This window comes from Mycteria americana, unplaced genomic scaffold (assembly GCF_035582795.1).
Source record: "Mycteria americana isolate JAX WOST 10 ecotype Jacksonville Zoo and Gardens unplaced genomic scaffold, USCA_MyAme_1.0 Scaffold_53, whole genome shotgun sequence".
In the NCBI taxonomy this organism is placed as follows: domain Eukaryota; kingdom Metazoa; phylum Chordata; class Aves; order Ciconiiformes; family Ciconiidae; genus Mycteria; species Mycteria americana.
In genome coordinates, this window is record NW_027445639.1 from 317,367 (window position 1) to 330,778 (window position 13,412).

Here is a 13,412-nt window from a genome sequence, read left to right on the forward strand (position 1 = left end):
AGACATAGTGGACTCCTACATTATGCAATCTTTAAAGTAAGACTAGATACTCCACTAAAAGGTGTGCATACTACAACTATAATATATGGGCAGGAATTACAATCCTAATTAGCTGATCAGACTTGGCTATCAGTGTCTGAGGACACATCCCCTTTCCTGTATGACAGGACTCCAGAGAGTCCTGTCTGACTCGCAAATGTGAGGGCAGGATTTCCATTCTTGTGCTGGTGCCAGTTTTGCGAAGAAGGATAAGCGTCCTGCTGGACACGAAGCTGACTGTGAGCCAGCAATGCGCCCTCGTGGCAAAGAAGGTCAACGGCATCCTGGGCTGCACCAGGCAAAACCTTGCCAGCCGGTTGAGGGGACTGATCCTTCCTCTGCTCGGCACTGGTGAGGCCACATTTGGAGTGCTGGATCCAGTGCTGGGTTCCCCAGGACAAGAAAGACATGGACTTACTGGAGCGAGCCTAGTGAAGGGCCACCAAGATGCTGAATGGATTGGAGCATCTGTCGTAGGAGAGGCTGAGAGAGCTGGGGCTGTTCAGCCTGGAGAAGAGAAGGCTCAGGGGGATCTCATCAATATCTGATGAGAGGGTAAAGAAGATGGAGCCAGGCTCTCCTCAGTGGTGCCCAGTGACAGTACAAGAGGCACAAATTGAAAAATAGGGAATTCCATTTGAACATAGGAAAACATGGGGTTTTTTTTCTGTGAGAGTGGTAGAACACAGGAACAGATTGTGCCCAGAGAGACCCCATCTGTGGAGATACTCAAACCTGACTGGACATGGTCCTGGGCAACCTGCTTTAGCTGACCCTGCTTGAGCAGGGGGGGGCGGACTAGATGATGGCAGAGGCTGGAAGGGACCTCTTGAGATCTCAAGTGGTCCTGTCCAACCTCAACTGTTCTGTGATTCTGTGAGAGCAGCCTGTCGTATATTGGAAACACCCTGCAGTAGCTGGTTAATGAACTCATCACTGCTGCATGCAGCACAGCCAGTAGCAGGGAAATCCATTGGTCAAACGGAGCTGTGACAATCTTAAATCAAGCAGAGAATTCAGTCAGGTGAAATGTGTTAAAGAAGAGTTAACTAGCTCATCAGGGAAATGAAGCAATTTCTCAGTTTGCAGAGGCAAGTGCAAGCTCGTTCTGGAGAAAGAGTGATTTCTGAATCAAGCAGCTGTATGATGTTTCTCCACTGAATTCCTTCTCTACCCTATTTGCCTGACTTTGTGGATAAGCCTGTTGAACTCAGGGGAGCTATTTCACATCTTCTTAGTTTAACTGTAAGAGTGACTAAGAAATTATTGAGTGGTTTGCTGAGTGGAGTGCTCTGATGAGATAAGCTACTTTCAGTGGCTTTATTGATTTGTCAGTTTGTAAAGTCGGCACAGCATAGCACAACTGGGAAATACAGCACAAGTTGGCAGCTCAGCATGGCATCCTAGCATGGCAAACCCAGCCCAGCGTGATACAATTGGTGCAACACCGCAAAGCGTGGGCAGCGTAACGCAGGCAGTACCACATGGAGGACCTGGCACAGCGCAGAACACCAGCACAGCACAGCATGATATAGCTGGTTCCACACGGCACGATGTGAACAGCATGGAGCAGGACTGCATGGCTTTTGCAACACAAATAATTCCTATTTGCACTTTTCACCAACTGAACCTGACGTGCGCTGATTGCCCCTTTCTCCAGGCTAATGACTGAAGTTCCAAACACCACAGGAGAAACAGGAAAGGAAGAGACATCAGGGTTTTTCCCCTTAAGATGCTGTGAGATTTTAGAAGGCCGTAAGACAAACTGGGGAATGACAAGGGTTCTGTTCAGCACCAGTGAGGTTTCTGCTGATCCACGTTTGGATCCAGCTGGTGGGTTTGGATTTCTGGAATTTCTTCTCATGCCATATCAAGTCCAACTCACAAAGTCCTCTCTTCAGCTTACACCAAGATGTGCAATTCTAATTACAAGGCATCACAGTGGTTCATCTGTGTTGGGGAAACCTTAACAAAATGAGAGAAACTGGGTATAAAGAATGGAATGTGGCAGATAGGAAACTGCACCAGAGCTTTCCATTCTGCAAGTATTGCCAGCTGGCAAAGAGGAAAAAAATAGCTTTAGGACCTGCAGTGAAAAAAGCTTATCAGTCCCAGAGGGAAATTTATCAGTTTGGGGGATTCTTGCAGCAGCTTTGCATCTTCACAATCACCATCAGGAAGGGGCTGTAGGGGGTGCTACCCCACTCCCCCACACCTCACAACTCCCTTTGGCTTGCTGCTTCAGAAGTGGGAACCAGAACATGTACTCCTTCTTGGTCCTGACTTATTTTGATGCACATGTAATTTCTCGTGTTTGCTGATTACTCCTCCACTTGTTGTCTTTTCACACCACAGCCCAGGCATACACCTCTCATGGACTGCAAAGGTTCAGTCAGGAGCGAGTGCCCGGTCAGTCCTCCTGGAGGAAGTTCGGTCAGGAGCCCCGCAGTTTTTTCTAGTCTGGTACGCTTCCCATCCCCTGTGGTACAGGGGGACCACTCTGTCCCAGACTGCTGTGAGGTGACTCACAAGGGAGGAGACCGGTATTTGTGGAAGGCATTTTCCAGGAAATTAGCCAGCTTTTCACAGTCATCCTAAAATAAAAGGAAAAACATGCCAACAGATCAACTTGGCTGGGGTACCTTGGACATCTCCTTCCTTACATGATTCTATCCCAAGCTACCGATTTCACATCTGATTTTTGATATGGGAAGAGAACAGCTCACAAGCACATCTGGAACATACTATTAATAATTATCATATTTACTGAATAATGCCAAATGACCAGTCAAGAATGGAACCTTTTTGTGTCAGGCGCAATGTAAAGGCAAAAGAGCAGACAGTTCTTTGGAGCTTCCAATCTGAAGGAGCAAAACAGGTCTGGCTTCTTTTGTTTAGTTGAATTTCAACTAACTGACCACTGGATCTAAAATTATTTTCTATGGCCATCTGTTTTATAATATCCTCACTGCTAACAAAAATAAAAATTAATGTCACCTTTTGTTGGTCTGGCAACTATTTTGTACAGAAATCTCTTTTCTGACACATTCAGGAGTAGGTGGTTTCTAACATAATTAGAATGTTTATTCCTTAAGAAAGAAATTACTGAAATACACAATGATATGTAAAGGATGCAAAACACCCCCACCTTGTATCATAGAGGGAGTCTGGAATTGCCACAAACAAACTCAAAATTCTCATTCAAGTGAAAAATGCAGAATCAGTAGTTTTCTTGTTGCTTAGAGGCACCCCTTTGTCACTACTGCTGCTAAATTACTGCTTTTCTTTTAAGAAAAAACTTGGATTTTGAAGACAAGATTTGTATGGCATAGGTGGTATCTTTTGTTAGACCAACCACTATAGCTGGAAAACCAGATGGGTACTTGGGTACACAAGTCCTTCAGGTCAGAAAGAAGCAGCATACTTCCAAGCTAAATACAGGCTCAGGACATTTGCTCAGAGTTTAACATGGTATGAATCAGTTATACCATCTGAGAGAAAAGGTAGTCAGTACCTGCGGAGTAGAAAAGATGTTAGAGAGGGGAAGATATGTTAAAAGGAGGTTATCTCCTTGGAGGAAGAAAGAGAAAGGCAATTTACAATCCATGGAACACGGACCTGTGTGAGGTATATTCTACAGTACTAGGTTGCCCCAAATGCCATGTATTTTCCAGAGCACAGGAGAAAGCACTCCAGTGTGTCAGTGCCAAGCTGCACAGTCACCATGCTCAGATGAAGAAAGGAAGAAAATCAAAGTATACTTTTTTGCAGGTGTACTCACATAAATTTTTTACTCAGTGAAGCTGACCCCTTCCTTGTCTAATGTCAGCATCCAGAATGAGAAATTCTCCAAAACTTTGCCTACAGCCCCAGAATTCCTAACTTGTACAAAATAAAAATAAATATCTTTTTAATTTTCTCCATGCTGTCTTTCCTGGAGGCTATGCTGCTGAGTAGTCTGAATGACTGGGCTGCTCTGAATTATTTCTTGGGACTATCTGCAAACACCTAAGGGAGAGCCTGGAAGTTCGATGCTGGGGTAGGCCACCTCTTCTGGCAGGCAGAAATCTGTAAAGTGAGTTAAAAGCAGCTGTCCAGGCAACACCGGCTATCAGGGCAATTCCTCTGGGAGAGGGGAAGTGGCCTCAACTTCCTTCCCTTGGCACTCCCCTGGTACTCACATTCAGAATCACTGTGAGGTTGATGCAATTAACCCTGCTATCACAATACGACTGTCCCCTCAAAACAGCAATCTGGAGTTAGGCATGAGCAAAGTATGGAGGGAAAAAAAAACAATAAAAAAAGGATGCATTGTCACTCACTGCAGGGGGAGTGAGTACAGCGCAGCGCTGCAGGCTGGCCTCTGTGACTGCCCTCTGGCTTCTAATGGAGGAGGTCTTACTCCTCTGAGGCATGACGTGTCACACGAAGTTGGGGACTGCAGTTGGTAGCACAGTGCATGCACGACTGAGATGAGAAGGAGTGGCAGGAGGCTTACCTCATGGATGAATCCATAATGCACCAGCTCTGTGGCCAAGTCCTTGGAGTTATCAGCTGCAGAGACAAGGAACAATGAGAACATGAGAGTTCATACATCTCTTAGTTCCTCCTCTACCAGTGCCCATATCCCACTCTGCAGCACACCTGCATTATGCTTCATTATGCTCTAGGGGCACATGCTGTATACTTTCAGTTGGCTAAGTAATTGCTAAGTAATCCTGGGGCAAACAGAGCACAGAGGTGGGCAGTGAACAGGAGTTGAACACGGTACTGGGCAGGAATGAGCTCCAGTCCCAAATCACACAAAGCACAATAGTCTTGGCAGTGTGGCACTTTGAGATTTTTTTGCTTGTTTTGGCTCAGCATGAAAAGCAGGCAGGCCACTACCTGTAGGCAGAAAAACACAAGGAGCTGGTGAAGCAGCAACTCCCAAGCATTAATTTCCAAGCCTTATGCTTTAGTTTTGGCTATAAAGCAGTGAAGGGACTCCACCTGCACGGCCTCCAGAAGGCTCCTGCATGTTTTAGGAAGGAGCCTGCTGTGCTGGACCTACTCTGAGGAGAAGCCCCAGAGCCATGGGGCTTCCTCAGATGACAGCCCACCTTCTCCTTTGAAAGGTATTGTGGAGACTGCACCAGTGTTGGGCATGAGGGAAGAATTCACTAGTGTTACACCAAGACTTGCACACCACATGTCCCAGGGTGAAATGCATGTTCTTGATGGCCACTCACTGGACTCCCAAGGTTCACTTTAGCGTGCAGGTTACTACCACATCCCAGAGGCTATAACCTCAGGGTCAGAGTGGACAAGAACTGGTACCACATGGATATTAGGGTTTAGTCTGCTCTCCCAGTACAAGAAGGAAAGAAAAGCTGGCTGTAAACACAATCTGTGTCTAATACAATCTGAGCCTAAACCTGACCAGGGCCACCAGGCAATACTTCTGCATTCACGCACAAAAATTTACTTGCAAGTAAACCTACTGGGCAGCAAGTCGTAGCTCAACTGTCGATGCAATTTGTCCTCTAGGATCAGCAGAAGAGTAAGCTGCAGAAAGAAGAGAGTGCTCTTTACAAACACCAGTTTCTCCATAGGAGAGAAAGGTGCTGATTCTTCCATCAGCACTAGAAACTGCTGGCAGTGGTGAGCAGGGAGGATACTGGTAACTGCCGAGATGCTGCATGTCTTTGGCAGGGTAGTTTGAGTGTCTTCGAGGAATGTTCTCTCAACAGTTACAGCTAACCTGCAACTGTTAAACTAGAGAGAAGTAGAGATAAAAGATGTGCAGACAAAGATATCAAGGTCTTCCTGTCCTGCAGCCAGAGTGGGCTGGTGGCTTCATTCTTCTTTGGGCTTCTTTTATTATGGGACAAGAGTTAGTCCTTTGGGTACGGCAGCAAACTGGCTGAGACCAAACTTTGTCCCAGTCAGATGCCAGAGATGGGTAGAGAGAGGAGGTCTTGCCCCAGTGCCTCATGTAGAATAGGAGCTGAGTACTTACATGCCACTGGGTCTTGTCTTCATTCAGCTCCATGTTACATTGCATTTGCACCACCTAGAAGAGGCCAAAATCAACATCAGCTTGGACACAGTCCCTCTGGCTCCCCCAGGCCTGCTTTACTTCTGCTCTCCAAGCATGACTCTCAAAGTCCTACTTAAACTCCTTAATTCCAACTGCCAGCCTGACCTTCCACTTCTTCCACATTTCTAGGAATTGACCGGGTGGAGCAGCTGAGGGTTAATTTAGTCCAGTATCCAGCTATGAACCATGGCCATCGTCAGCGGATTGAGAGGTGGGTAAGGGAGCCCTGCGCAAGGTGCAGTTCTGGGTAAACTTCACAACCAGGATGAATTCTTCTGCTCCATTTGCTAGGGGTAGGCTTCCCCCTAAAGCTCTGCCCAAACTCTTGGGTTACATTTTAATATTGTACTTGTTCATGTCCTTATGGGATGACCAATCCTTAAATCAGATAAAACAGCAAAACTGAAATCTTGAATATTATTAAAATGACATGGATTTTCTTCTGGAAACCCCACATTGCATCGCAGAACATTCAAATGTGTTAGATAAATATGGCATTTTATTAATATGTCAGCTTCAAGTTCCTATGAAGGAACTGGGTCAGCTTCAAGCTTCAATATGTCAGCTTCAAGTTCCCATGAAAATGGTTCACACCAGAAGTCATGTTGTCTAGGCAAAGGAAAACCAGAGAGAGCATGCAATCGGTCAGCCCAAAAGACAGGAAACCCAGTGAGGAATCAACATCCCTGTTCTATGCAGAGTTTGACAGGGTTTCATTTATATTCCTCGATTTCAAGCTTATGCTCAGAGGTGTTACGTGCTTGTTCCTTCCTCTGACCCAGCACCCTTCTACTACAGCTCCTCCCTGTGACAAACATCCCTGGGGCATTTAGCTCTCTCAATCACAAAACTTGCTGTCCTCTGACCTTGATCATCTCCAGGCCATCCATTTCTCCAGGAAGAGCTGACCAGTGTGACTGTATGCCCAAGGTGGGTGCTCTTTCCTTACACACTGTCTGGCCATGTGCTCCTTTATATACTGAATTACACTGAACTGCGCAGCATCTTGCAGACATCATCAAAGAGAAGGCTGATGACATTTGAGTGCATCGTTGCCACCTGCTCCCCACCTCTCTCTACCCGATGCCCATGATCAAAGTATTGTTTAGGTGGGAAGGGACATCAGGAGGTCTCTAGTCCAAGCCCCTGCTCAAAACAAGACAAACAATGAATTCAGACCAGGCTGTTTAGAGCTCTACCCAGTTGGGTTTTGAAAACCTCCAAGGAGATCCCATAACCTCTCTTAGCCCCTGGTCCACTGTTCAACCATCCTCACCACGAAAAAAATTTCCTTGGATCCATCCAGCATCTGTATTCTGGTGCCTCCCAGAATAGACAAAGAGTCTGCACTGTAGCTACACTCATTTGGGACTTGCAGGTTTGTCCAGCTGCAAGTTTTTGCAAAATCTGTAGAAACTCAGTGCCTCTGAGATTACTAGTCCTTTGTCAAATTGGGTAAAAACTAGTTGGTTGAACACATTGGTCAGACAGACAATGCACTTGCAGAACTCACCTTGGGGCACTAGGTGAAAAAGCAGCATATAAGAAATGCAAAGAGGGGAAAAGACATAACTGTGTAGGTTTACATTTACATTTCTCTAACGCATCTGATTGATCACCACGGCACTCTCACTAAAAATAAGCACTGAGCAGTATGAATAAAGCATAAGTTAAGTGCACTGAAAGCTGATTCTCAGACAGATGTGAAGAAACACTGTGGATGTACTTTTTGAAGGGAGGCATTTCACGGGATCTGGCAGGAATAAGAATTAGGTTTAGCCCTACAGAGCATTTTTAGTATTAATTCAATGCAAGTATGAAATTGCATTCATATCATCCACAGTTACACAATGACAGTGCCATAGGTGATTAATGATGAATGACTAGAAGTGTCATTACAGGGAAATACCTGGTACAAAACGAGTGTTTAAGAGAGAGAGATGCATACAGACCGATGAGTTCCTCTGACTGCTCTCAACGATGGCCGGCAGTTCAGGAGACAGAAGCCGTTGTAAGAAGTGCCATGCCTGAGCTATGCCCTGATGATGGTGGCCAACAACCTTGCCTCCCCATATGCATGTCAGCAAAGGACAAATACCAACTCCTGCCCCTGGGAAGGAATAATCCCTGGCAAGGACATGGGCTGGGACTGCCTGGCTGGCAGGAAAGCTTTACTGGCTCTGCCGGAAAGACTCTGGGGTCATGGTGGGCAGCAGGCGGGACATGAGCTGCAACGTGCCTTGGCAGCAAGGAAGGCCAACAGCATCCTGGGGCACAGCCAGGATACTGAGGGAAATAATTATTCCTCTCTACTCAGCACTTGTTACATCCAGTTACTGCATCTAATTTTGGGCCCCCAAAACAAGAAAGACATTGATAAACTGGAGCAATGGAGGGCCATCAAAATGATCCCGGGGTGGAGTGCTTGCCCTCTGAGAAGAGGCTGAGGGAACAGGGCTTGTTCAGCTTGGAGAAGGGAAGGCTTTGGGGGATGTAATGGCAGCCTGCCCATACCCATGAGGGGGCTATGCTGCAGCGTTGAACTGCTCTGTTAAGCGAGGCATTACACCATGGTTTTGGAAGGCTTCACTTCTGCTCAAACACCCTCGCATTGTGTTGGTCCTTCCCTGCCCTCCCTGCCTGGTACCCCTTCCACTCCCCTCAGGGGTCCATAAACCCACTTGCAATGACCTTCCTGCCCATGACTTCAGTGTCAGGGTGTGCAGTCTCGTCTGTGTAGTGCCAGTCAGAACAGAGCCTGATCTCAGCTGGCATCTCAGCATGCCACTGCAGTGTCAGTGTCAAACAATGATGGGATTTCAGACCTGCACCCCAGCAATGAGGCACAGAATACACCGTGCCACAGAGCTGCCTGTGGACGTGTAAGGAGGGAAGGCAGAGCCAAAGAATCGGAGGCAGCGGGGCTGTTCCAGAAGGTCTCAGGTGAAATGGACCTCACTAGCTCAGCCAAAGGGACTGTCGCAGTCCTGGGGCAGCCAATGCAACGAGGAGAACAGCTCTCACCTGCGCTGGAGTTCAGTGCATGGCTAAAGGAAGAGGTGTTCCTGCAGTAGGGTGTCGGGAATGGAGACCATGCACCTACTCCCAGTAGAGAATCTGTCCCCACCTGGATCTGACCTTACCTTCCTGGTCTCCACATCAAAGGGCTCTGGGGTGGGAGTCTTGGCTTTCTGAGGGTCCTCCTGGGGCTGGGAGAGTGCACGTGGGAGGGCGTGGGGTCTGGAAACAGCGAAGTTCATCAGGGGATAAATCCCATTCCTGGTACAGACACAGAGGGAGGACAAACAGCTGAGCCCTGTCCTCTTACAGCCCTGGTAAAGGTCAGCTGTGGAGGGCCATGGCCCAGACCAGGGATCTGCACCTGTGGAGGGGCAGAGCTGGCAGGCAGGCAGCATGGTGAGGAGGTGGCAGGCCACAGAGCTCCCCTCACCCTGGCACTACAGACCAGGTCTGCTCACCCCGGCGGGGGACCGCAGAGGGGATCACACATGACCCGAGTACTGCTGTACCAATGTGCTGCAGCACAGTCCCCTGCCCCTGGCTCCATGCTGCCCAGGGAGCTGAGGGCAGAGAGACACTGGGGACCAGAGCTGGGTGGACATATTACAGGTCAGCCAGCACCACCTTCACGTGTGCCCTCAGGGCTATTTCTTTTCCTGGAGCTGAAGCAGTGCCAGGAGTGCTGCAACTCAATTGTCTATGCTTTCAAAGGCTTAGCATGGTCCCTGGCATGGCTGGCCCAGATCAGCTGCCACCATTGCAAACAGCACTCAGGAGTTAGTAGGGGGCAGGGAACAGGCAATTCAGAGGTAGGTGCTGTTCTGGAGAGAACTTCTCAGCAGGAGCACAGGCCCAAAGAATGAGGTGAGTGAAGGGATCCCCGGAGACACACCCAAAACCCACCTGACGTCTTCTAAGAATTTGTCGAGTTCAAGGAAGGAGACCTCTGAGTACCTGGGAGAGAAACAGGACAGGAAGATTACTGGGGGAGGCAGGAGAGAAGAGCAGTGTGAAGGACTACTATGCCATGACACCAAGATCACCAGTCTGGATGCAAGTCCTGGGCTCTTTGGCTATGGCTGCTCTGAAATCTCCCCCACTAATCCTCACCTCCACTGTGCTCCAGGCCGACCCTCTCTCCGGATCTCTGCCATCACCATGTTCAGGTCCAATTCCTTTATCTTCTCCTCCACCACGTTCTCTGGCATCAGATCTAGGGCAAAGGCAGAAAGGGGCTGTTGGCTGGGAGGTTCTGTAACATGGACTCTGCAGCACAGACCCCAGGGAAGGTCTGAGTCACTGCCTTTCTCCCCAGGCTCTTCCACATCCTCAGCTATGCTGGGGCAGCAATACAAGCTCAAATGGGGCAGGGTGGTCTCATGGTTACTCACACTGGTTGTTGATGAAGCAGTGTGCTGCCAACAGCTTAAGGGAATGGACCTCAAATAGCACCCGGTGGAAGAGCAGGTTATTGGCTGTTGGTCGCTTGTCTGGGTTGAGTGTCAAGCACGACAGAATGAACTCCTGAGGGTCAAAGAAAAGGCGTAATACTGGAGGCAAAGCAGGACATTCCCATGCTTCATCCCCACCACTGCCAGTCCCAGCTCCCTCCCACACTTGCATTTCCCAGGAAGCAGATTTAAGTTGCTGCTTCTGCCAGCAGGCAGCCCCAGGGCAGGGCAGGCAGCGTACAGAGCACCCAAGCTGAGGGAGGCAGCAGTGCTCTGGGCGGGCAGCATGCTGCTGGGTACCCGCCGACAGCCTGGCCACAGGACCTCTGCTCCCTGCTTGCTCTCATCCAGGGAGGAGGCTGCAATGCAAGCCCAGCAAAAGGCTGTAAGAACAGGCAGGGGTGTATCCCAGCAGCTAGCCAGGATCAGCTCTGAGCACAGCAACCCACCAGGAAAGATGGTGGTGGGACTGGAGAAAGGGCAGACTGAGCCAGCGGGAGGGAATCCTAACGGCGGCAGGATGGGAGGGACGCATCTGCCCGTTTCTGCTCATTGATGGCAGAAAAGCAAGATCCTCTGCCTCTTCTGCATGCTGTAGTCTGGGGCCTGTCCTCTTTAACTGCTCTGTGCAGCTTCTGTACAGGTCTCTGGCTAGGGCTATTCAGAATAGATGCAAAGACCAAAAAATGATCAGAAGGAAGATGGCAGGGTGGGCACCCACACGAACTAACCCCTCTGAATCAGCTGCCCCAAAGACCATCAGAGGTGAACAGTGGCACCGTTTGCCCCTGGTGCTAAAGGCTCAACAGAAGAAACACTCTCTGGGACACCATGCAAACAAGGGGGCTATTGCATCCAAGGGGGTAGGATTTACTATGGGATGCCTGGGGGAATTCTGAGATCAAACAATAGAATTTGGGGAGTGTACAAACTTATTATGGGGTGTTTTGGAGATGGGCCAAAGGAAGAGCAAGAGAGGGGTTGAGATAAGTCAGGGAGGAAAATGGCAGGGGATAAAAGGTGTCAGCTCCCTGTAAGCACGCTGCTGGTCAGTACACTTGTCTGGCTGAGCCCTGCATCTGATCACCTCAGTCTATCCCATCTTCTTATTAAACTCTATTCCTAAGTGTTTATAGTCTAAGTTTGCTCTCTATTCCCTGTGAGCATGTGTGGTCCTCTAGCAAATGTCAAGGTGGACTAGCTGGTAAGTGAGACGAAACCTTGGGGAGGGGGCGTAGATACCAGACAGACCATGGGTCTGATCGATAACAGGGAGACCTGTGGGACGGGGCCACATGCCACAGTGACCTGTGAAAGGGATTGCCCTGAGCATCGATACTTAGAAGCAGGATCCAGCTGTTCATGCTGTCTGTGCCCATGAACATGGCACTCCCCTCTCTGTGCTGAACTGCTTGCAGTTGGCCATGTCTGTACGGAGCGTGTGCACATGCGTGCACATGTGCACCTATTGGGAATTCACACTCAGCCTTACTACTGGTAGGACTGGCAAACAGGGGTGAGGACCAGCCTCTCATCTCGACCAGCCCAGGAGGGGGGAAATCCCCATGTCCTTCAGCCCAGCAGATCTGGCTGCCCTTCAGGTTTGCAGTAGGTCATTGTCTCTGTTCCCCTTTCCCAGCACTGGTGTAACCTGGAGCATGCAGGAATGCCAGGCTGGCTCTGACATTCCAGACACCAGCCGAGGGGAAGGACACTTATGGGGACATTTACACCCCAGGAGGGATGCCTGACCCATCTGTGGGTCAAGCGACAGCCCGGTGGCTCTGTCCCCGAGGCTCGGCCAGCTGCACTCACCCGCATGTTGGGATCGTCCAGAGAATGTCGTGCCCTCATTATTGCCTCCTCCGAGACCCGTGTGTCCCCGTTAGTCTGGATCTCCAGCACTGCCATCTGGGGAAGGAGTGCAGCCATGTCTGCATGCAGCCAAGCCCTGGGTTAGCCCTTGAGGGCTTCCCAAAAGGACATCCCCTGGCAGGGTGGCAGCTGTGGAGCTCCTCACCAGAACACACAGCCTGGCCAGGCCTGTCTCAGGCTCTGGCCACAACTCTGTCCAGAAGGTCCAGATCTCCTGGGCTCCCCGGTGCTCCCTGGACACCATGTCCCTGCCCTCGGGACCCATTTCTTGCCTACCACAGCGTTCCAGGCTGCTCACAGGCTCCCGGCAGGGCAGAGGTGGGAGGCTGCTCCCTGAGCACCGTGCAGACCAGGGGACAATGCGGACAGCACCAACAGCCCCACAGTCTGCCTGGGCAAGCTGTGCTTGGCAGTGCATATCCTCTTGGAGCAGCACGGTCTGTCCTTGCTCTCTCTTCCCAGGGCTGTCGCAGCCCAAGGAGGAAGAGGAGGCACCAGCAGAGACAGCCAAGAGGCACCAGCCGAGCATAGAAGAGGTGAGCTAAGCCTGTTGCTGCACCCAGGGTAGGGTGAGCCATGACAGCAGAAAATGTTCTGCTGAACCCAGCAGAGATGTCTCCATCGCTGCAAGGGATCCCCACAGCTCACAGTGAGGTCTAGAAAAGGGCAAGGAGACTCCTCGGGAAGCTCCCCAGGCCACCATGATCCCCAGCAGGCTCAACAAGAACAATCCTGCCCTGTAACCAGGGGTCACTGCAGGTTCCCAGGTGCTGCAGCCATCTTGCTCCATACCTCCAGTGCACACATCCCAAAGGAGAAGATGTCCACAGCAGTCCCGTCAGCCTTTTCTGCAAAACCAAGCCAGAACCACATCAGGCCAGAGGTACAGGCTACCACCCGCTCACTCTGGGAACAGCCCCCTGCACCCTGCCTCATCCCTACAG

General features: G+C 49.9%; 1 protein-coding gene across 2 annotated transcripts in view; it reads right to left on the reverse strand.

Annotated features, from left to right (window-relative positions):
* Positions 1-1,324: 1,324 nt before the first annotated feature.
* The window catches only part of NRBP2 (nuclear receptor binding protein 2), a 31,960-nt gene continuing 19,872 nt past the window's right edge, over positions 1,325-13,412 (reverse strand). The window contains exons 9-18 of one of the 2 annotated variants that reach the window (XM_075490292.1): positions 13,261-13,316; positions 12,409-12,504; positions 10,534-10,666; positions 10,253-10,355; positions 10,046-10,096; positions 9,265-9,400; positions 6,041-6,094; positions 5,523-5,586; positions 4,538-4,593; positions 1,325-2,633 (exon numbers count right to left, since the gene is read on the reverse strand). In XM_075490292.1, coding sequence (XP_075346407.1) covers positions 2,565-2,633; positions 4,538-4,593; positions 5,523-5,586; positions 6,041-6,094; positions 9,265-9,400; positions 10,046-10,096; positions 10,253-10,355; positions 10,534-10,666; positions 12,409-12,504; positions 13,261-13,316 — 818 coding nt within the window. In that variant the 3' untranslated portion in view covers positions 1,325-2,564. Of the gene's footprint in view, positions 2,634-3,181; positions 3,554-4,537; positions 4,594-5,522; positions 5,587-6,040; positions 6,095-9,264; positions 9,401-10,045; positions 10,097-10,252; positions 10,356-10,533; positions 10,667-12,408; positions 12,505-13,260; positions 13,317-13,412 lie in introns of those variants that run through there. The other variant, XM_075490293.1, reaches the window with a different exon arrangement.